Consider the following 23,950-nt stretch of genomic DNA (forward strand, 5'->3'; position numbering starts at 1 on the left):
AGTTCTGTGGCCTTCAGGTCCACTTAAAAAAGAAGATTGTATCTACACATATTCTCTCGGGTCTTCAACCAAACCACATTATGGAGAACTGGGGAGTAGAATCAAGGCCCTGAGAAAAACTGCAGTATCCTGACACCAAGTACCTGGTTCCCACCATGCACACAAAAATGCCCTCCTCAGATGGTAAAATAGTGAGAGAGAAGGAGCCACAAACCCTCATTTTCCAAGGGCTCAAACAAAAGAGGGATGCATCACATGGGCTTCCCTCCCACGCCGGCGCGTCAGTGATGTCACCAATCTGCGCCCTAACCATTGATTCCTGACTGAAGGTGGAGGACTACGCGTTGGGACCAACCGGGTGAGTCCTGCTCAGCCTTGGGCTCACGAGTGGGTAGCGTCCGAGGAGTCGCGCGCGGGTAAGAGGCCCCTCTTCCAACACGGGCCGCCGCCTCCGCAGCCTGCAGCGCTGGAAAAGGAGACGCGGGGAGCAGTGGTGGAGGCGGCGGGTGCAGCGGGGCTGCGCGGATGCTTGGGCGCTCGGGCGGGAGCCACTGGGTACCCGCGGCCCTCCCGCCGAGAGTGCCCTTCCCCGCAGATGCGCGGCCCCGGAGCCTGGCTCCGGGAGCCAACCCAGCACCCTGGAGTAGCTGGCACGGGGCCACGGAGGTGCCCGCCGTGGGTTCCCACGCGGGGTCGCGGGCACGGCGCTCAGCCTCAGGCTGGCCCTGAGGCAGGAGGCCTTGTTGCGTCACCTGCCTTTCCTTAGTCTGTATGGCTCAGTTCTTGGGCCCTGCCCGAGGGTAAGGCGTTCCGCGTCGGTGAAACTCGGCGGTGAGCTTTTGAATGCGTAGGGGGAGAGGGCAAGCGTGCAATCAGCCGAGGGCAGTCAGCCGAGGGGGCTGTGTCTAAGCGGCTGCAGGACCCCTGCACACTGGCACACTGAGGCCTCCGACACTGACTGCAGGAGAGGGAGGACAGGTTGCTGGAGCAGGTCATTAGGGACAGAGAATGCAGAAACGTCAAATTGTGGGCAGCTGAAGGACGATGCCAACTATTTCTCTAGGAAAGAGGTCTTGTTCCTATCTAAAGATCCTGAAAAACATCCATGTTATTTACAATTGAATGCTTGCTGTATGGGAGGCAGAGAAGGACAGTGAGGCGGTCATAAACGGTAGAATCAGGTCCACTGGTTCTCGGCAGTGTGACATTGCTCTCCGGTCTTCTTTCTGCGCTTATCTACAAAATGAAGATAATTATACCTCCCTTGACCCGCTGTAAGAATTTAAAGTGGCTGGCTATGCTTAGGGGCTGGCACAGGCATTTGTATTGCTGCTGCTGTTGCTTCCCTTCAGTGGTGTGGCTTCAGAGGCGGGAGATATTTGTGCTATTTTGGGTATCTGCTATCCTGCCACTGTTTCCCTGCTGTATGTAGCCTGCATAAAATTCTGGAGCTGAAACGAGATTAAGGCTTCAGTCTATTATACTAATTATACCTTCTCCTTTTGGAACATTTGCTCCTGATACTGTGTCAGATTTCACATACACTAATTTATTTAACCCCACCAACAACCTAGTGTTGAACCCATTTTACAGATGGCACAAGGTAAGTCTTGGCCAGGGTCCTAATACTGTCGCAGAGCTAGAGCTTGAAGCCAAACCATCAGGCTGTGTATGTGGTTTGGGTCTTAACCTTTCTCAATGACTAGTATCCTGGCAACGTGAAGGCATTGGCAGTGGGGATGGGGCATCATTTCCTGTGAGAATAGCATCTAATTATTGAAATGATTTGTTGTCTCTTCTTTTACATCTTAACCCAGTATTGTTCAGGTGTGAGCCAAGACTTAGATTTTTTTTTGTTCGGGGTGGAGAGGAAGGTTCCTGGGCTTGGGCTTGGGCTTGATCGTACTGGAACAGACAGTAGGTGTTTGATGATTGCCTGTAGAAAGAAGAGAAAACCCTGTTACTCTCACCGGCAGGAGACCAATGCTTCCCTTTCAGCTGCTATTTTTATACTTCACACACAGCATCTTACTGATGCACAGACTTGAAGCTCCCTTTTAGTCCAAGGTTGGCATTATTGTCTGTGATAAACTGATTAGAGTTTTGAAGTGTGCAAACAGCAGGATGGGCCTTTGGGGCTTTTGCAGGGATCTCTTGAGCTACAGCAGCTCGCTTTGCTGTGACATCTGGTAAGTTTGGCCTTACTGGGCTCAGCTGCTTGAAAGCTTTTGCCCAGTTTTCTCGAAAGCACCAGACAACTGTTTGGCATCCAGGGTAAGAAGTTTGAAATGCTAAGTTTTTCTAAAATGTAAGTGTTTAGGAACGATCTGTGATTGATGCTATGTCAGGTTTGCACAAGCTAGAGTCATCCAAGAGGAAGGAGCCTCAGTTGAGAAATGTCTCCATAAAATCATTTGTAGGCAAGCCCGTGGGGCATTTTCTTAATCAGTGATTGATGGGGGGGGCCCAGCCCATTGTGGGTGATTTTACCCTTGGGTAGGTGGTCCTGGGTTCAATAAGAAGGAGGACTGAGCAAGTCACAAGAGGCAAGCCAGTAAACAGCACTCCTCCATGGCCTCTGCATCAGCTCCTGCCTCCAGGTTCCTGCCTGAGTTCCTGTCCCTGAGTTCAATGATGAACTGTGATGTGGAAATGTAAGCAAAGTCAACCCTTCCTTCCCCAGGCTTTTGGTCATAGTGCTTCATCACAGAAGTAGTGACCCTAGCTAAGACAGATGCTCAGCTGTGGAACTAGCTTTGAATTGTTCTTGGTGCTTTATATTGATTTTTTTTTTTTTTTTTTTTTTTGGTACTAGGGATTGACCCTAACCCTAACCCTAACCCTAACCCTAACCCTAACCCTAACCCTAACCCTAACTCTAACCCTAACCCTAACCCTAACCCTAACCATTGAGCTTGTACCCTCACACATGCTAGGTACTCACTTCATCACTGACCCATATCCCTTGCCTCTTTTTCTTCTGAGAAAGGGTCTGTAATTTGCTGCTGCTGGCCTTGAACTCACAATCTTCTTGCCTTATCCCTCCTGAGTAGTTGGGATCACAGGTCTATGCTACAAAGCCCAGCTTTCTTTATGTTTTAAAGCAGCTATTGTGTGCCGTTCCTGTCTTTAATCTATAGTTCTATGGAGTAGACTATTGGGCTTATATAACTTATCCATTTTAGACTGTGGTTTAAGCACACATTCCTTTGTTCCTGAACCCAAGGAGCTCAAATGATCTTTCCATGCTTTTCCAAATGCCTGAAATCTGCTTTTTTCACTTGCTTTATCAGATGCTGGGAGAGACCTCTGACATCTGTCCTCCCTTGCTGTCTGTACCCTTCCTTGCATAGAAAGTGAAGTTCTCTCCCTGAAAGATAACATATTACTGTAGCCACAGATTTCAGGAACCCTATGTAAGCTCCTTAAGTAAAAGATTTCCCTCCTTGATTGCTTCATTTGGAGTCCAAAGGTGAGCTTCAGGCATGGCTAACTCCTGGGGCTGAAATGATGTCATCTGGACCCTCTGGACCCTGTCTTTCTCTGCACTTTTTTAGTTTATTGTTTCTTTTTGTTTTCCTATACACTAGAAAAGCTGAGACTACTGACTGCCCTAAGTCATGGCTTTGTGGCTAGCTGCTTTCTAGCATGGCAGATCACTCACTGTGGACAGAAGGAGAGGAGCTCTGGGGCTGGACAGGCTGTCTCCTGGGATGGCAGTGCACACTGATTCTCTATAACCATGGAGGAAGCAGAAGCAGCAGGTGACTGCCGTGGGCTCCACTTGTTTACAGGTGTGTTCTCCTCTTGCACTTTTAAGGACCTTCTACGAGAGCCTTTGACCCAGAAGGAATCTGTCTGGTTTTGTTTGCTCACCATACAATGGTTTTCAGTGGTAGCAACTGTCAGCTGCTTCTCACCCAGTCCTTGAGTTCACACTTGCTCTTGGCTTGGCCTTCCTGGCTGTCCCTCTGCCTGTTCTGAGAAGGTGTCCTTCGGTGGATCAGACACCTCTTCCCTGTGATGGTTAGCTTTAATTGTCAACTCAACCTAGAATCAACTGGGAAGAGAGTCTCAGTGAGGTGCTGTCTACATTGGGTTTGCCTGTGGATGCCTCGGAGAGGGGCTGTCTTAAGCCTGTTCACATAGGAAGACCCAGCCTGCTGTGGGCAGCACCATTCCTGAGGCAGGGCTTCTAGTAAGAGTGGAGAAGTTTGGCTGGAGACAAGCAGGTGAGTGCATGCGTTCATCCCTCTGACTATGGATGTAAGGTGACTTGCTGACTCTGACTTGCATGTAAGGTGACTTGCTGGTTGACATTCCTGCCTTTGCCTTTCCCAGGATGATGGTCCGTGCTCCAGAATAAAGCTATAGTAAGCTATAGTGAGCCGCCCTTGTGTAGCTTATGTCAAGGTATTTTATCACAGCAGAAGTGAAGCTTGAACCTAGCAGGCTATCTTTCTGGCTTTGTTTTGTTTGTTTGTTTGTTTGTTTGTTTGTTTGTTTGTTTTCTGAGACAGGGTTTCTCTGCATACCTCAGGCTGTTCTAGAACTTACTCTGTAGACCAGACTAGATTCAAACTCAGAGATTTGCCTGCCTCTGCCTCCCAAGTGCTGGGACCAAAGGTGTGCACCACCATCACACAGCTTGTTCTTGTTTTTTTGCAGCAGGGCCTTAAAATGTAGCACAGACTAACCTGGAATTCAATGGAGACCCAGCTGGCCTGGTGTTTATAAGATCCTCTTGTCTTAGTCTCCCGAGTGCTGAGATTGCATGTGCACCACCGTGCCCCATGGTTGCTTCTGCTTGGGAGCTGTGTGCCTACTGCACCGTCTGTGTGGACAGAGCACTGGAAGAAAGGGCTTGTCCTTACGTCTCTCCAGTCTTAGCACTGTCTGCCCTGCAGACTGAAGACCACCTTGCATTGCGTCTTTGCTTGTCTTCACTGGTCTTGTTGGTGAGAGCAGGGGGAAGGAGCTGCTTGTTTTCTCTGGGACTAGGGTAGGAGTTGGCCTCTGCCTGTACCCAGTGAAGGTTTATGAAGAGAATGCTGCCTTGTTAATGAGGTGCCAGTGTGTTAGACAGATCATCTTACTGTAAAGGTCTGAAACTCCATTCCCAGTGGACATCTCAGGAAGGCAGACCCCTGCTCATGTGTGGGTTTGTCCTGTGGGCATCAGGCCCATGGAGAAGCCAGCTGGAATGCTTCCCTGGTAGATAGCCTTTCAGAACATACTGATGTGAGAAAGAGTCTGTCTTGCCATGTTGCCCAGGCTGGCCTTGAACTCAAGTAACACTCCTGCCTCAGCTCAAGTTACTGTGACCACAGGTTGCATTACCTCACTGACTCCTTGCCGTACTTCGATACGGTGTGTTACGGTTTTGTTTCTACCATGAGGTCCCCTTCCCCGCTTGGGATATTAATTTTAAATACTTCCTCTAGTACCTACAATGTGCCAGGCACTGTTATAGCCCTTGAATTAAAGAAAAAAAATTAAATAACACCAACTTATTCTCAAACTGCATCAAATTCTTAGACTGGGCTTTGGGGGTCAATGTTATGAACTTGAAAGTGTCTTGACTTTCTACTTCTAGCAAGACTCTAATCTTTAAATCAAAGAAAAGGGAGGAGCCGGGTGAGGTGGGCTTAGGGATATAGCTCTGTAGTACAGACACTGGCTTAGCACGTAGGAGGCCTTAGACTCATTCTCAACACTTGAAAAGAAAGAGAAGGTGGGGTGCTTCTCATGCACAAGGAAAGAAGATGACCATTTAATCATGCACTGCTGCCAGGTGTCTAAACTCCAGCCCCTCAGCCACAGTCCTCTGCTGAAGTCCTAATGTGCTTCTTAATAGGGGAGTGAGGAGGAAGTGGCCCTTACACAGGATTCCTGGGATCAGAAGTGCTCGGGTTTAGGGTGGGGGTAGATTTAGGGGATATTTGCAAATGTATAATGAGATGCTTTAGAAAATGGGCCAGAGAGTAAACAGCACATATCCTTTTTCTTTTCATACGTGCCTTATACACGCAGCGCCAGTGTCGTTCAACAGTTCTCCTGGCTTCGTGTGAAGCAGTTTCATGGCTTAGAACTTCTGCCTGTGGACCGTGTCAGAGCTTAAAGGCTTCTGGCTGAGCATTTGCTCAGACGCTCGGAATGCTCAGCTCATACCCACTCCTACTGCCTTCAACAGGGTTCTCCCTGCCCCGCAGAAGCAAATGTTTACACTAAAAATGGGAAAACTTAAGATCAGTTTTTAAAATATCTGGTTTTGGGGCTGGGGATTTAGCTCAGTGGTAGAGCGCTTACCTAGGAAGCACAAGGCCCTGGGTTCGGTCCCTAGCTCCGGGGGAAAAAAAAAAAAAAAAGAACAAAAAAAATATATATATATCTGGTTTTGGGGCTGGGGATTTAGCTCAGTGGTAGAGCGCTTACCTAGGAAGTGCAAGGCCCTGGGTTCGGTCCCCAGCTCCGAAAAAAAAAAGAATCAAAAAAAAAAAAAAAGAAAATATCTGGTTTTAATTTATATTTCATTATGATTAAGTGAGGTTTTTCCCATATCCAATCAGCTATCTTTTTATATTCAAAATTCTTAATAAGTATTTGCTATTTGTTATGTTTAAGTTTGTTTAAAAAATAAATTGCACAGGTGGTCTACAGCAGTGGTTCTCAACCTATGGGTCGCGACCCCTTTGACAAACCTCTGTTTCCAAAAATATTTACATTATGATTCACAACAGTAGCAAAATTACAGTTATGAAGTAGCAATGAAAATGATTTTATAGTTGGGGGGTTGCCTTAGGAAGGTTGAGAACCATTGCTATAAAAGTATGAGTATATTTGTTATTAAAAAAAAAAAAAAAGCTGATCTGCTGTGAACTTTGTTCCACAGTATCGACTATGTGGTTTGGGCTTTGGTGTTAACCATACAAACTCTATTTGGGGTTGGGGTGTAGCTCAGCAGATGATTGCCTAGTGTGTGTACAGCATAACTTCCATCCCAGCACCAGAGATTAAACACTTCTCATTCTTCTCAAAGACAGATTTATCCTATTGGGTGCTTCTTCTTCTTCTTCTTCTTCTTCTTCTTCTTCTTCTTCTTCTTCTTCTTCTTCTTCTTCTTCTTCTTCTTCTTCTTCTTCTTCTTCTTTTTCTTCTTCTTCTTCTTCTTCTTCTTCTTCTTCTTCCTCTTCTTCTTCTTCTTCTTCTTCTTCTTCTTCTTCTTCTTCTTCTTCTTCTTCTTCCTCTTCTTCTTCTTCTTCTTCTTCCTCTTCTTCTTCTTCTTCTTCCTCTTCTTCTTCTTCTTCTTTCTTTCTTTCTTTCTTTCTTTTTCTTTTCTTTTTGTCTATAAGCTTAAATATGTCCCCTCTCCCCCTTCATTCTATTTTTAGTTTTTATATAATTTTAAAAAACAAGTTTTGTGTTTATTTCAGGTTTTAAAAAAAATTTGATGAGCTTTTTAAAAAAACAAATTCATGTGGTTTTGTGTGCACTTATCTGCACATGCATGCCTGGTACCCATGGAGACCAGAAGAAGGTATTAGATCCCCCTAGCTCTAGAGTTACAGATAGTTGTAGCCACTGTGTGTGTGCTGGGAGTTAAATCTGGGTCCTCTGGAAGGAGAGCAGACAGTGTTCTCAATCACTCAGCCATTTCTTAGCCCTTATCTAGTTAATTTTAAAAAGAAAATTATAATACAAGGGGCTAGAGAGAAGGCTCTGCCCTTGAGAGCACTAGTTGCACTTCAAAGGGTGTGAGTTCAGACAGCAACTGTGGTGGTTTGAATATGCTTGGCCCAGGGAGCGGCACTATTAGGAGGTGTGGCCTTGTTGGAGGAAGTGTCGGGGTTGGGATGGGCTTTGAGACTCTCCTCTGAGTTTCCTGAAAGTCAGTCTTCTCCTGTTTGCCTTTGGAACAAGATGTAGAACTCTCAGCTCCTCCTGCACCATTCCTGCCTGGATGCTGCCATGCTCCTGCCCTGATGATAATGGACTGAACCTCTGAACCTGTAAGCCAGCACCAATGAAATGTTGTCCTTATAAGAGTTGCCCAGTTCATGGGATCTGTTCACAGCAGAAAAACCACAACTAAGACAGAAGCATACATGATGGGCAGCTTATGACCATCTAGTGCTCCAGCTTCAGAAATCCAGTGTCCTCTTCTAACCTCTGCAGGCACTGGTAGGCCCCCCCCCCTCTGTGAGTGGATGTGGGTGTGTCATACACATGTGCAATTAGAAATAAACCACTCTTTAAGCATGTTAACTGAAGGTCTGTGTGTTCAATTATGCTGTTATTGCTGTGCTGTGAAACTGGTCTCCAGTACGAATGCTCCTGGCTTATGCTGGGCTGGCTTGTGTGCCTCTTTGACTTCTTTATGTTTGCAAAGAGCATACACATCAATAGGAACGTATTTCACACTTTGGTCTTTGTGCAGCCATGTGCAGTTTATACTCAGACAGTACCCAGCCACACTGTCCGAGTGACACAAAGGGCTTTTCACAGCTTCGCTGTCTGCCAAGCCATGGTCAGCACGTAGCACAGCACATGCACTCTCTCCTTTTTAGTTGGTGGTGGATGAACTGGGATGCAGCCCTATTGGAAGTCAAGGGTCATTCATACAGCTCGTTATTTTAGTATTCTTAGCATTTCAGAAATTGCTGCAGAAAGTCCTGTTTACGCGCTTAACTGGGCACTGGTTTAGTGCACAGCCTTTTGTGTGTAGGCAGGATGATCTGTTCAGCCTCTGCCCATCCTTCTCACATGCTCTCTAAAATTCTATTCTGAGACGATGTATATGCTTGTACGTACAGATTTTATGTGACTCACCCTGTATTGTAACAGAAAATAAACGCATTTAATTAGTAGCTAAATCAAGAAATAAAACATTCCTACTGGAAAGTCATCGAAGCCTATTTCCAGTCACCACTCCTGAGTACAACTGCAGCTGTCATGTCCTTCACTACAGATTCCTTCTAAACTCCCAGCAAATGGAATTATGGAGTGTGTATTTTTATTGTTTCTGGGTTTTGTCTGCTTCTTGTTTTGTTTTTTGAGACAGTCTGATATAGCACAGGGTAACCTTGGATTTGTTATATAGCTGATGATGACCTTAAACATCTGACTGTCCTGTCTCAATCTCCTAAGTGGTGGGATTGTATGAGCATTTTCCTACCACACCCAGCTTACATTATTTATTTGGTCTGTATGTGGTATATATGTGATGTGATATATATACACACACACACACACACACACACACACACACACACACATACATACATACATACATGTGGGTATATATATGTGTGTGTGGTGCATATATGTATATATGTGGTATGTATGTATGTGGTATATATGTATCCATGTATACTTCATGTGCTTTGATCCCGCCACTTGGGAAGCAGAGGCAGGTAGATCTCTATGAGTTCAAAACCAGTCGGATCTACATAGTGAGATCCTGTCTCAAAATAAAATAAGGTTTAGAAACTGGGGAGTGGGGGGGTTGTTCAGTAGTTAAAATGCTTGCAAAGGACTTTAGTGTATGGCAAAGACCAGAGCTGTTGGACACTGAGTGTCTACCTCCATTTCTCTCCATCTTGTTTTCTGAGATAGGGTTCCTCATTTAACCTGGAGCTCACCAATTCAGCTGGCCATTAAACTCCAGGGATCCCTGTCCCTCCTCCCCAGTGGCTGGAACTACAGATGCACACTGCAATGTCTAGCTTTTTATTTGAGCACTGAGGATCCGAATTGAGATCCTTACACTTGTGTGCCAGGGACTTTCCAACTGAGCTGTCTTCAGTGTTCCTGCAAATAGCCCTCAAGTGTCTGTTCAGCACTAGAAGGGCATTTGGGTGGCTCCAGTTTGGGACTATGAAGAAAGAGTTCTAAGGCTGGGCATCATGATGCTTTTATCTCAGGACTTGGGAGGCAGACGCAGATGGATCTCTATGAGTTCAGCCGGTCTACACAGGGAGCTCCCGTCTCAAAATAAAATAAAGTTTAGGGACTGGGGTTGTGTTCAGTAGGTAAAATGTTTGCAAGGGACCTTAGTTTGGTCCTCACAACATGAGTTTAAAACAAATCTGAACAGAACAGAACAAGTAAGCAGAAAGCCCGTGCCAGCACAGTAGGGTCCCCTTGTAATGCTAGTGTGGGAAGATGGAGCGAGGAGGGTTCCTGTTACATGATGGCCAGGCAGCCCCACTTCAGTAAGCTTCAGGCTAGTGAGAGACCCTCCCTTAAAGAAGATGGACTGTGTTCCTAAGGTTGTTCTCTGGCCTTCACACACATAGGCACCCTCCCCCTATACATACATGAGCATTTGTATACATGTGCACATGAAAAAGAGTAAAGGTTGTAAATATACATGTGTGAGCGCGTGAGCACATGCGCACGTGCACACACACACACACACACATTTGATGAAATTTTTTTTTCATCTTCAGACATTTTTAAGGGCATAATTCAAGAGTATATAGGCATGTGTGACCAGCTTTCCCATTGACCACCAGCTGACTCATTGATTACATTGTTTAGTTAGTTCAGTGATTCAGTGATAGAGTCACCTTATAATCATCGTGAACTGAGATTACACACTTACTTAAGACCGTTAGTACAATGTCCAGTAGCTTTGCAAAGCAGTTGGGTTGTCAGTTTAACTTTAGAAGATAGATCCTTGATTGTTCTTTTTTCGTTGTTTTGTTACATGTTTATGGGTGTTTTGTCTGCATGTATATCTGTGTCTCAGGGTTTCCATTACAGTGCAGAGACACCATGATCAAGGTAATTCTTATATGGATAACATTTAATTGAGGCTGCCTTACAGGTTCAGAGGTTCAGTCCATTATCATCAAGGCAGGAGCATGGCAGTGTCCAGGCAGGCATGGTGCAGGCAGAGCTGAGAATTCTACATCTTGTTCTGAAGGCAAACAGGAGAAGACTAGCTTCCAGGCAGCTAGAACTAGGATGAGGTCTTAAAGCCCATGCCTACACTGACAAACTTCTCCAACAGGGCCATACTTCCTAATAGTGCCACTCTCTGGGCCAAGCATATTCAAACCACCACAATCTACCTGGCACCAATGGAGGTTAGAAGAGGGCTAGGATCTGAACTCAGGTCTTCTTCAAGGGCAACAGGTGCTCTTAACTGCTGAGCCATCTTTCCAGTCCTCTTCCTCTCCCACTCCCTCTCCCACATATCTCTCTGTACATCAACTCATTGTGTTGTCCTAGTTGGACTGGAACTCACTGTGGAGACCTAGCTGACCTCAAATTCAGAGATCTGCCTGCCTCTTCATCCCAAGTGCTGGGTTTAATGGACAGGGTCGTTATACCTGGCTATTTTAATTTTTGTGTGTGGGGGGAGGGGCAATAATAGGGTCTCACTATTTAGCCCAGGTTAGCCTTCTAAAGCTTCCAAGTTGCTGGGATTAGTATGCCACTATGCTGGCTGCTTCTCTAGACTTGATGACTATAAGTATTTACTGGATGAGTGTTTGCTGAATACTTTCTATGCGTAAGGCCCTGTGCTGTGTCAAGAGAGTGAAAGCTCTCACTGCACATGCAAGCAGACTTGATTAATGAAATGACCATGTAAATATAAAAGAAGTAGTAAGTATAAAAGAAGGCCCTAGGAGTATGGGCACTATAAACTTCATATGCCCTCTATCCCCTGGTGTTGGAAAGGAACTACCAGAAAACTGGGGCTGGACTTTTCAAGTCTGAAAGAGTGTGATTTAACTATTAGGCAAACAAGATGGAAGGCAGGCCAAGCCAACAGTATATAATGTGGCAGACATTGTTTTGGACCTGAACCTTTATCCTAAGATTTATGGGTAACCTTCAAAAGGCAGCAGTAACCCAGTCAGATTTGAGAACACTTTGTAGGTTTCAGAATCAAAATTAGATTGTGAAAGTACCCATGGAGTCCCCAAACCAGTATTACGTATTCTCAGCTTTATTTTATTTTTGACAGTGCTTACTATGCAGCCTAGCCTGGCCTTAAGCAAGTGGCTCTATCAGGTTAGAGAGCCTCCTGTCCCTACCTCTTGAGTGCTGGCGTTATAGGTGTTGACGACACTTTACACAGGGCATGGCAGTTGCTTGGAGTATTTATTGGAAAACTGAGCTTGTGTACTTTCCCAGCAAGGCCCATGTGTCCCCAACTGCCAGAACAAATACTGCAGACAGGTGACTCAGCACTGCAGATGCTTCTCTCTCTGCCCTGGAGGCTGCTGGGTGTCACTGCACTGAAGTCAAAGTGTGGGCTGGGCTGGGCTGCCTCTGTAAGGGAAGTGTCTAACCTTGCTTGTTCCCAGTGGCCACTGGCATTGCTTGGCTTGGTGCTGGTCATTGCCATCTTTAATGTCAGCATCTTGGTCACTCCCCTCTGACATCAGAGGACCGTATCCTCTGCATGTGGGTGGAAATTTCTGTGAACTTGTCAATAATGAAAAAGTGACGTTTTAAAATGAGTTAGAAGGGGCTGGAGAGATGGCTCAGCCGTTAAAGGCTAGGCTCACAACCAAATATATAAAATGAGTTAGAAGGCCTGGTATGGTGGCACACACCTGTAATCCCAGCACTTAGGGTGCTGAGACCTGAGGATCTTGAGCAACACAGTAGAATCCTATTTCAAAGAAGAGTTAGAAATTGCAGAGTCGAGCCCTCTGCAGGGAAGACTGTGGGTGACTGCCAGCAGTGGCTCCAAAAGGTCCGCAGTAGTGAGTAGCTGGCCTCTCCTCCCAGAGTTTCCTCCTCAGTCTCTGCTCTAGGACAGTAAGAGACAACATCACACATTACCTTTAAGCTCTATTAGGAAGATGGAATAAAAACTGCTCAATTAAGAACAGGGAGAAATAGGCAGAGGCAGGCAGATCTCTTGAGTTTGAGGCCAGGTTGGTCTACAGAGTGAGTTCTAGGACAGCCAGAGCTACACAGAGAAACTGTCTCAAAAAGAAGAAAAAAAAAAGAAAAGAAAAAGAAATAGGGAGAAAAAAGTAATTTCCATCTATTAGTTGTTTCTTAAATTGGCTATTTTATGACTTGTCCATCTGGCAAATTGGTTGTTCGTGAAATCTACCTGCTTTCCAAGAAGCAACACTCAGGGCCCAGTCTGTTGTCACTGTGCCCGTACAACACTTATTCCACAAGCTAAAGATGGGGCCATTGTCTTTCAGAAGCTAGGACTGAGCAGAGCTCAGGCTGGGACTGGGGGAGAAGAGGAAGAAAAACAGTGGGTGAAAATCCCTTACCTTGAGCCCTACCTCAGTGGAACCCAGATGTGGGCCAGTAACTGAGTCTCTGTACTGCCAGAGCCACCCCAGCAGCTGATCAAGTGCTACTCACAGGACTGAGCTTGCAGGACAAGCAGCTTGAGCACCAGACAGGATTTAATACATTAGAGCCAAAGCGTTTATTGAGTTACTTTGTGGGCTGCTCATGCAGCTAAGTGTGCATTGGTATGCACACAGTGTTCTACATGGACTGTTAGCCATTGTTTTAGCATTGTCGTTAATACTATAACTTTATTGTGTAACCACCAACCTTACCTGGCACACACATATTTTCCTTCCATTTACTGGAGAGCTCTGACTTAGTAATGAAAGCATGTCCCTTCTTCTGGAGACCTCTGGGTGTTTTGTTTTGGTGGGGAGTACCCAAAACAGTTCTTGCTTTCTTGTAATTTCAAAATTAGAAGGCTTTGGAAGGTAGAGGCAGGATGATAAGGGCTCAGAGTCAGCCTCAGCTGTATGTGGAGGAGTTCAAGGTAACCCTGGACTATATGAGACCCTGTCTCAAAAACAAAACAAAACAAAAAACCAAAAGCTCCTTCTGGCTACTCACATCTATAGAATATCTCTCAGGGTCAATATAGCTAGCTGACACCTCATTCTTCTGTCTCCTGAAAACCTCCCAGATTATCTGAGCAAGTTAGACTGCTGGGGAAGCCCTGTGAGTTTAGAAAATTAATGTTTCAGGGCTGGAGAGATGGCTCAGTGGTTAAGAGCACTGACTATTCTTCCAGAGGTCCTGAGTTCAATTCCCACCAACTATGTGATGGCTCACAACCATGTGTAATGGTTGTGCCCTCTTCTGGTGTATCTGAAGACAGCTACATATTCATATACATAAATAAATAAATAAATAAATAAATAAATAAATCTTTTTTTAAATGAATGTTTCAAAGATAGTAGCTGTTTTGGTTGAAAGAAAAGCCCAATGATAAATATTGAAGAGGCTGGGCATGATAGATAGTACACACCTATATCCCAAGGCTGAGGCAAGAATTCAGGGCTAGCCTGGGCTACATGCAAGTTCCTAGATACCAAGGGTTATATATGGTAAGACCTTGGGACAGAGGGAAGAATGAGAGAAAAGGAACAGAGGCTAATAAATTTGTACCTAGCAATACCACAGATTATGTTTCTTAAGAGATAGGTTATAGGGTGGGAATATATGGCTCAGTGGTAAAGTGTTTGCCTTAGCATGGGCAAGGCCCCCGGGGTCAATCTCCAGCATTGAAAAAAAAAAAAAGCAAGGATAAGAAATTGCGTGTATCCTCTTAAAAAATAATGTTCTTGGGGCTGAAGTAATGCTCAACTGTTAACTGTATATGCCGTTCTCTCAGAGGACCTAGATTCAGTTCCCAAGCACCCACATCAGGTGGTTCACAACTCCCTGTAATTCTAGCTTCAGGAGGGTCCAAGACCTCCAAAACCACAGGCACTCATAAATATTTGCCTCCCTCAAATCATTAAACTATTACTAGCTTAGTACTGAGTGCCTCCGTGATTCACTACTTTCCCTGACAACACAGCACTAGTTGTCAACATGGCCTGCGGTCCCAGACAGCCCATTTCTTTCTCAGTACCCCTGTGGGAGCCAGCACTGAAGGCAATGAACAGACGCTACTGTACTGTAGAGGCGACGGATCCAGCTGTGGGTAGACAGTCATCTGTGGTCTGACATCTAACTACTGGAAGTTACGTATCAAAAACTGTTTTCTCTCCACAAAGGTTCAACAAAATCTACAGCAATCCAGTCAATAATCATAGGTAAAAGCAAGGCCGGGATTGTAAGAGGACTGGAAGCTAAACCCAGTCAGCTTCTGAAGACACTTGTGGAACTGGAGCCTGGCCACAGTGAAGCCAGGCTTCTGTAAGCGCTGAGGGGAGGTTGTGAGACCTTAATTTAAATGTCACAGTTATCTGGGTGGTGGCTCTAATGAGAAGCCTTCAGAGTTAAGTACATTGCAGGCTGAATAGAGGTTATCTTGGAACCTGACTGGAAGCTCCCAAGCTCCTAGGGAAGTAAGCTGCCACCTATTTGTTCCCAAGGCCCTCCAGCTGAGGGGAAACCTGGAAAGGGTAAACAGCCACGGATTGCTGTAGAAGCAGAAAGCTGGCTTTGGTTATGTGAACCTGTTGGTGTTTTCTGATCAGTTCCATAACAAATAGTAATGAGCAGAACAGTACAGATAGCATAACCACCCAGTGAGCCCGGCAGTCAGGACAGTTACCACGGGAGGGACACAGAATATGAATGAGACTGTCTGCAGGGCCTCATTGCTGAGATCTGACGACTGCAGTGGTTCTTCCAAGGCATAAACTGATCTTGTTGGAAAGAAAAGTTCTCTCTATTGAGAGCCCTTCCTGTGTTTGGATCACAGAGGACTGAGGGCTGGGAGGACAGTTGCCTGCACCAGAATCACCATGAAAATGCCTCTGGATTTTTCCTGATTATTTAGCAGGAAGGCAAGAAAGCAGAGATAAGGCATCATGTGCTTGATGTGAACAGAACAGAGAACATGGGGTTGGGGGGGTGGCCTAGAATACTACAGGGAGAGTTGGTTCTGTTTGTTGCCTTTTAAACCTGTGGAATATAGCACACGCATACAGACAGACACACACACACACACACACACATGTAAACATGAATAAATCAGCAGTGCATAACAGTTAAGCAAACATATCTAGCCACTACCCAGGTGAAACTCTGAACTATCGTTAGCCCCCAGAACATTCCTTCCATTTAGAACACCTTCCCCCTTGGAGTGAACCTGTCTTGTGCAGTGCATGATTGAGCTTGGTTTTACATGCTTTGGGACAGGAGGTTTTCTTTTGGTATCGTTACATTGTTTTCCATCTGCTGCAGGTGGCTGTAGTTTTTCTTCAATTACTGTGTAATATTCTAAAGTGGGTACATTTGCTTATTTTTGTTTCCAGTGTTTTGTAGCTTATCCTGCTATATGCATAGAATGGTTAAGTCATGGGGTGTGTTTTCCTAAGAAATGACTTCTTGCAGTGACTCGGGACTGCTCCTTTTGGTCCTCCTATGTGTAGTTAATGGAGCCTCACTGGTGAGTGGATAAGAACACTAACTCATTGTGACCTTCTTTACTGAGCTTCCCTCAGAGCGCCAGATTGAGCTCTTTCCTGTGTTGATTGCTATTTTTTTATTTCCTCCTGTGAAGTTTCTGTTCTGCAAATTGTTTTACTTTATTTGAGTGCACTGTTATCCACTCACCTATGACTGTCTGGGACTGCTGTGCAGGGGATACAGACTAGAACAGCCCTGCCCACTGGAGAGCCCCAGGGAGCACCGAAGGCTACCAACAGGAAGGACATGGTTGGGAGTGACTTTTGAGCTGTCCCTCTTGCCCAGACTGCTGCATGTTGGGGCTCCTACTTACACTGTGTGCTGAGTGCTGACATTGTAGCACACACTAGATGCCCAGACTGCTGCATATTGGGGCTCCTACCTGTGCTGGGTGCTGACACTGGTACAAACACACCAGGTACACAGGGATGTGGAAGTGGAATTCCTCCAAAGTCTTAAATAAAAAAAAAAAAGGAAGAAAAAACGAGAGGACAAAGAGCAGAATGTGCGAAGAAGGTCGGGAGGGAAGGAATTTTATTTACAAAAAGGTATGAATTTGGGTAGATGAAGGACAGGCTAGTGGGGACAGGGCATTGGCCAATGGTCACTCTAGGAAGAGACAGACTTGAAAAATCTCAAAAACAGTACTGATTAAACACGGAAAAGGAACTTCCTCACAGGGCAGTGAGGGCGCTGTTGAGTGCCCGAGTGACGCTTTCCAAAATACCGTGAACAAAAATAAGCTCGTCGGTAAAATAGATTGCATCCAAGCTCTCAGATAACTCGTGTAGCGCCCTGCTAGCGAAGGACTGGTGAGGAACGCTGTGGGTCTAGACTACCGCGGCCCAGCTCTTCTGGTGGGCGGGATGTGCTCGGCTACCGGGAGCAAACCCCTCCCCCCGCCCAACTGTTGGGCGGGGAAGCCTTTCAAGGAAACGAAAGTGAACTCTGGGGAGCCAGCCATCTTACGCCCCAGGTGCGGGCCTTGCCGGCGGAGCTATGTCTCAAGGGTTCAGGGGACCCACAGGTAAGCACACGGGGTCTGTACGCTCATATCTGGCTTGTGGTGTGAGTTACACGGGTCATGTGCCCCTTCTCAAACCGAACTGCCATCCCTTCTGGGGATTTCTATTCAGCTAGTTCTTGTAGCTTTGAGCATTCTCAGGAAGGAGGCAGGTGAGAAGATAGACCTGCATCTAAGCCAGATGAGGACCCAGGCCAAGACAATCATCCCTTCCCTTTCTCTTAAGGCCCCTGACGCCTCGCTGAGGCGCTAGAGCCCCACATAAGCAACTTTCCTCACGTCCCTCTTTGCTCTTTTTCAACTTCCTGAGAAATTTAAATTATCTCAACTAACTGGCAGGGGGTGGGGAGGGGCGGGGAGGGAGTCTTCTAAGTACCTTATGGCCATGAAGGGTGTCTTTCCACAGCTTACTGAGTAAACTGTAGTGCTTAGCATTAAAATGAGACTTCTGCTGCGGTCCATGACCTCAGCTGCAGCATTCTGAACACAAGAATCCAGATTCAGAGGATTCATGCAGTGTACAGCACTGATTATGACATTCTGGAAAGCAGTGGGGATGGAAACTGATCCTTGAGGGGATGGAGAACCCTTTGGTGGGATTAGGGATGTTCTTTATCTTGATTTGACTATGCTGGTTTGTTTGTTTTTGAGACAGTTTCTACATGTTGCCATGATTGCCCTCAGCCACCAGTCTTTCATCCCTACAGTTGGAATTTCAGACATGACCCACCCAGGTTTACCCTTCAAATTTTAAAAAGCTATTTGGGGTGTACCCATAGCCTCACCCTTGATAAGCAAATGCTCCACTACTCTCTCTCTGTGTGTCTGTGTGTGTGTGTGTGTGTTTTAAAACTTTTAATTTGGTGGGTATGATGGCACACACCTTTAATCCCAGTACTCATGAGGCAGAGGCAGGTGATTTCTGAGCTCAAGGCCAAAACTATGTAGTCGGACCTTGTCTCAAAAACAAACACACAAAACAAGCAACTTTTAATTTTGGAGATGTACATGCACACTTGTACTCCTTTCCACGAAAAGACAACCGCAGACTTAGGCCCTCAGGCTTCCAGGAATTTTCTTCCTGGTCCCCTATACACTCAAGAGCCCCGCAATTTCTGATTGTTATACCACACATCGGGATTTTTCTTGGGTTTTGGAGACTCAAACTCAGGTCCTTAAGATTGTACGGCAAGGCGGGGTTGGGGATTTAGCTCAGTGGTAGAGCGCTTGCCTAGTAAGCGCAAGGCCCTGGGTTCGGTCCCCAGCTCCGAAAAAAAAAAAGATTGTACGGCAAGGGCTTTATCCATTAAGTCATTTCCCCAGCCTTTAATGTTGTGTGTGTGTGTGTGTGTGTGTCTCCCCTCAAAATCTCAAAATTTTGGGCATCTATCTTGAATGAAAGCATTTTTTACATATACTACGATATTTGCCTTATGATAAGACCAAGGCCTTATCTTTTGATCCTACAGATGAGAACCAGGATCAGAATGGTGTTTGGAGGGCCATGATGATGTTAGATGACTTGTTCTATAATTTGCATGGTGAATAGGCCTGAAGGGAAAGAGCAGTGAGAGGTGTAGAAACAGTCTCGGTAGTGACTGTCTGCAGCCGCTCTGTCAGGGGTTTGTTTAGAGACTTTCAGAGGTAAGAGCACAGGTAGCACAATAGTGATTAGGATGGTAAGATCCCTAGTCACAACAGTAGGGAACAGAAGACTGTGGCCAGCTCCTGTAGCCTTCAGGAGAGTCGGGAAGGTTGTGAGCACATCAGAAACATCACTAAATGTTGTTACCTGCTCTGGTCCTACCTCCCCAAAATAACTCAGTAGATTCCTTAGTTTCATTTCTTCTGTGCCCATTCTAGTGTGCATGCACGCAGGTGCTCGTTCTCTCTCTCTCTCTCTCTTTCTCTCTCTCTCTCTCTCTCTGGTTTTCTCTTTTTCTTAACAGAAGACAGCTTAACATGTACTCTACCATTTACACTTTTAACATATACCAGTTTTTTGTAGTACAAATGCAAGTGTATCCAACACACATGTTCAGAGCTGACTGATGTCCACAGTGTGAGGCTGTTGCAGCTTTAGTCAGCTTCTTTGCAGCTACACATGCATATTTGCCAGATGTTGTCTGAAACTAGCCGTGTAGATCTAGACTGTAGTTAGGGTAGGCTCAGCAGTTAAGAACAGTGACTACATTATCCAGTTCTTGGGGGTCTCTATCCTCTGTGGACCCCAGGCACACCTGTGGTGCATAGACATAAATGCAGGCAAAGCACCTATACACATAAAATGAAATAAGGTTTTGAAAAAAGGAATTTATCCAGAAACTGACTTTAACCACTTTGAAAAGAAAATGTCTTCTTCCTAAGTTCACTCAAAGAGCTAATCGGATCCCCTACAGTCCCCATTATTGAGCTGTGTGATTAGGCTGCTCATTCTGCACCATGACACCTCAATCCCAGCCCTGTGGGATAGGGGTGCATAAAGAAGACCAAGGATGGGGCTGGGGATTTAGCTCAGTGGTAGAGCGCTTACCTAGGAAGCGCAAGGCCCTGGGTTCGGTCCCCAGCTCCGAAAAAAAGAACCAAAAAAAAAAAAAAATATCGTACAAAGAAGACCAAGGATGAGCTTGTTTGTGTAGACTTTGGTTCCACAAACACTGCTCAGCATTATTTAGCCTCTTCTAGAAAATGTTTACCAGCTGTCTTAGTCAGGGTTTCTGTTCCTGCACAAACATCACGACCAAGAAGCAAGCTGAGGAGGAAAGGGTTTATTCAGCTTACACCTCCACATTGCTGTTCATCACCAAAGGAAGTCAGGACTGGAACTCAAGCAGGTCAGGAAGCAGGAGCTGATGCAGGGGCCATGGAGAGATGTTACTGGCTTGATTCCCCTGCCTTGCTCAGCTTGCTCTCTTATAGAACCCAGGACCACCAGCCTAGGGACGGCACCACCCATAAGGGGCTGGGCCCTCCCCCCTTGATCACTAATTGAGAAAATGCTTTAAAATGGATCTCATGGAGACATTTCCTCAAGGGAGGTGCCTTTCTCTGTGAAAACTCCAGTTTGTATCAAGTTGACACACAAAACCAGCCAGTACACCACCTACCAGAAAAGAGTGTTGGGGTTTGATGGCTAAAAGCATGTTGTATAATAGTGATATTGATAGGGTCACTAGACAAGGACGTTAGCTGAAAGGTGAAGATGGTGGTCACATAGGAAGTGAGGAACCCCAGGGTCAGGAAGCACAATAGTGATTAGGATGGTAAGAGCTCCAATCATGACAGGTAGGGAACAGAAATCTGTGGCCCAGCTCCTGTAGCCTTCAGGAAGAGAGTCAGGAAGGCTATGTGCATGTCAGAGATGGCAACTCTCTAGCTTCCCTGTAACAAAATTTTGATCCTCCAGGGTTGTGACTGACAGGTAAATCACCGAGGCCCTCTTACCACATGGAGATGCTCTGCTGGGGAGAGGTGCACTTCCATTTCACCCAGTCCTATGTGCTGCTTGTCAAGATCATGCACATGATAGGTTTTAGACTAAAGGGGCTGCATTGCGTGCTGGAGAACCTGACTCATGTAAACGGCCAATCTCACACACCCCAAATCCTGTTTTTCGCCCCACTTTCAGGGTTTGTTTGTTTGTTTGTTTGTTTGGGTGACGGTGCATATGCCATCCTGCACATGTGATGAGCAAAGGAAGGTCACTTCTCTTCCACCCCTTGGATCTCCAAGGCACCAAGTCTGTGGCAAGTACCCTTGCCCATTGAGCCACTTTTTAGCTGTGTTTTCTAGTTTTAAGAGGGAAATTATCGGGGAGAGTGGAATGGTGTTCTTCACGCCCCTCCCCTAGCCCCCTTATATCCTGTTGCAAGGGAAAAAGTTAAGTTACTGGAGGTCTCACTGAGGCATCTGAAATTGTGTCATGCAACCTGTTCCTTCTCTGTTCCCTAATGAGCTCCCGAGCAGTAGCCAGTAGTGAACTGAAGTCACCCTAGTGAAAACGTAGGCCACAGCTCAGCTACCCCACCCATTAGGAAATCAGGGACACCTTCCCTAGGCACAAACTGTAGGGATAATAGGCTCATGTGCTACTCTAACTCAAGCTCTGCCCTCTGTGTTGTCCTCTGCAGGGGTGTTCCCTCACCAGACACAGCCCTGCTTGGACCCTAGCTATGAGCACAGCAAGTGGAGATACCTGCAGCCACGTGGGTCGGAGTCTTACCTTAGGAGTTTCCAGCTCCAGCAGATAGAGTTTCTCAAAGGGCGGCTCCCAGAAGCACCCTTGATTGGAGCACAGACCCAGTCACTACCGCCATTCCTCCCAGGACACTGGCCAAGGTTCCCAGGGCCACCTGCCCAAGGAAAACAACCGGAAATCTGGGGGTTTCCCAGGAGTGTGACTCTCAGAAATCAGGGGTTCCATATAGGACCCCCACTTCCTCCTCCACACAGCAGGGGTCCGCCATGGAGAGGTGCTGAAGGTCTTTGCTCACACTTCCAGGAGCTGAGCATCAGTCAGAATCCAGAGCAGAAGGTCCTAAACCGCCTGGAAGAGCTTGGTGAGGGGAAGGCCACCACTGCCTACGCGCTAGCCAGAGAGCTCAGGACCCCCAAAAAGGACATCAATCGTATATTGTACTCCTTAGAAAGGAAGGGAAAGCTGCATAGAGGAGTGGGGAAGCCTCCTTTGTGGAGCCTTGTGCCCTTAAGTCAGGCTTGCACTCAGCCCCCTAGAGCTGTGAATTCAGACAAGGAAGTCCCTCGAGGAGAGCCCGATTTGGACAGTGAGGACGGAGACCCTGCCTCTGACTTAGAAGGACCTTCTGAGCTTCTTGATATGGCTGAAATTAAGGAGAAAATCTGTGACTATCTGTTCAATGTGTCAAAGTCCTCTGCCCTGAACCTGGCTAAGAACATTGGCCTCGCCAAGGCCCGAGATGTGAATGCAGTGTTGATTGACTTAGAAAGGCAAGGCGATGTCTACAGGGAAGGGGCCACTCCTCCCATCTGGTACTTGACGGACAAGAAGCGTGAGAGGCTGCAGATGAAGAGAAGTACACACAGTGGTCCTGCAGCTACCCCAGCAGCTGTCTCAGAAGCCACTCAAAGCACCTCATTCCCTACCTGCCACCCACCCCAATCAGGTGGCTCAAGCAGCATGGCAACCTCCAAAAGAGTGGAAAACGGGCAGGAGCCTGTGACAAAGTATGAAAGTAGGCACGAGGCCCGACCAGGACCAGTACGACTGCGGCCTCATGCTTATCACAACGGCCCCTCTAGAGCAGGGTATGTTGCCTCTGAAAATGGCCCGTGGGCCACAGATGACATCCCAGATAACTTGAATAGTATCCACACAGCACCAGGTGAGTTTCGAGCCATCATGGAGATGCCCTCCTTCTACAGCCCTACCTTGCCACGGTGTTCACCCTACAAGAAGCTAACTGAGTGCCAGCTGAAGAACCCTGTCAGCGGGTTGTTAGAGTATGCTCAGTTCACTAGTCAGACCTGTGATTTCAACCTGATAGAGCAGAGTGGACCGTCCCATGAACCTCGGTAAGAGACTACCCAGGAATCATGCCTAGTGTGAGTCAGACCCTGGCTCTAATACTGTCTTGGTTTACTTGTGAGTGGTGTCCTTGGTGGCTCCTGTCTTTGCCTTCTTTCCTTTCCACCTAATCATTCTTGATTGGTCCTTTCTCTAATGCTGATCAGGGATGAGAGACCGCAGGGTAGCCAGAATCTTCCTCTGCACAGGTAGATGGGCTGTACTCGCTGCCGCTGCTGTTGAACCAAGAAGTCAGAGATTCACTCAGGCAGCTGGCCAGACTGTGCAGTGGTTCTCAACCTTCCTAATGCTGTGACCCTTTAATACAGTTCCTCATGCTGTGCTGATCCGCCCCCTCCAGCCTAAAATTATTTTTGTTGCTACTTTATAACTGTAATTTTGCTACTGTTGTAAATTGTAATGTAAATGTCTGATAGTCAGGATATCTGATATATGACCCTGCAAAAGGGTTGTTTGACCCCCCCAAAGGAGTTGAGAACCACTGCACTATGGGATTACACACACCAGGAAACAGATCGAGGAAGATAAGTGGACCAGGAAGAAGCTACTCAAGGACCTGTCAGATGACTGAAACTACTGGGGCTGAGTAGTTGCAAGTTGTAGTTAGAGAGACAGAGAAAAAGCTAAACACCTCCAACTTCTATATAGCCTACATTCCTTACTGACAGGAACACGGAATAATGACACTGTTGAATGATTTCAGTACTGTGTAAACATTGAGTGTACTTAGCAGTTAAGACAAGGCCTCATCAGATTCAATAGAATCCTTTTTAAGAGAGAGAGGGAGGGAGGGAGGGAGAGAGAGAGAGAGAGAGAGAGAGAGAGAAAGCAAGAGCAAGCACACATACACACACCCCTCAAAAAAAAATGCACGCGTAAGCCATGCCACTCGTGTAGCGATCAGAGAACAGTTTTCCTGAGTCTGGTCTCCTTCTGCCATGGGTTCCTGAGGTGAGACCTGAGCAACAAGGTGC

At 46.3% G+C, this 23,950-nt stretch overlaps 1 protein-coding gene across 15 annotated transcripts in view; it reads left to right on the forward strand.

Moving 5' to 3' along the window:
- Positions 1–314: 314 nt before the first annotated feature.
- Adar (adenosine deaminase, RNA-specific) overlaps positions 315–23,950 on the forward strand; it is a 40,192-nt gene continuing 16,556 nt past the window's right edge. For 2 of the 15 annotated variants that reach the window (XM_087634963.1, XM_087634964.1), the window contains exons 1-3: positions 315–358; positions 3,591–3,794; positions 21,541–22,963. In XM_087634963.1, the coding sequence (XP_087491089.1) occupies positions 3,743–3,794; positions 21,541–22,963 (1,475 nt within the window). In that variant the 5' untranslated portion in view covers positions 315–358; positions 3,591–3,742. 15 annotated transcript variants of the gene reach the window in all.

Source organism: Rattus norvegicus, chromosome 2 (genome assembly GCF_021556685.1).
Source record: "Rattus norvegicus strain SHRSP/BbbUtx chromosome 2, alternate assembly SHRSP_T2T, whole genome shotgun sequence".
NCBI lineage: Eukaryota > Metazoa > Chordata > Mammalia > Rodentia > Muridae > Rattus > Rattus norvegicus.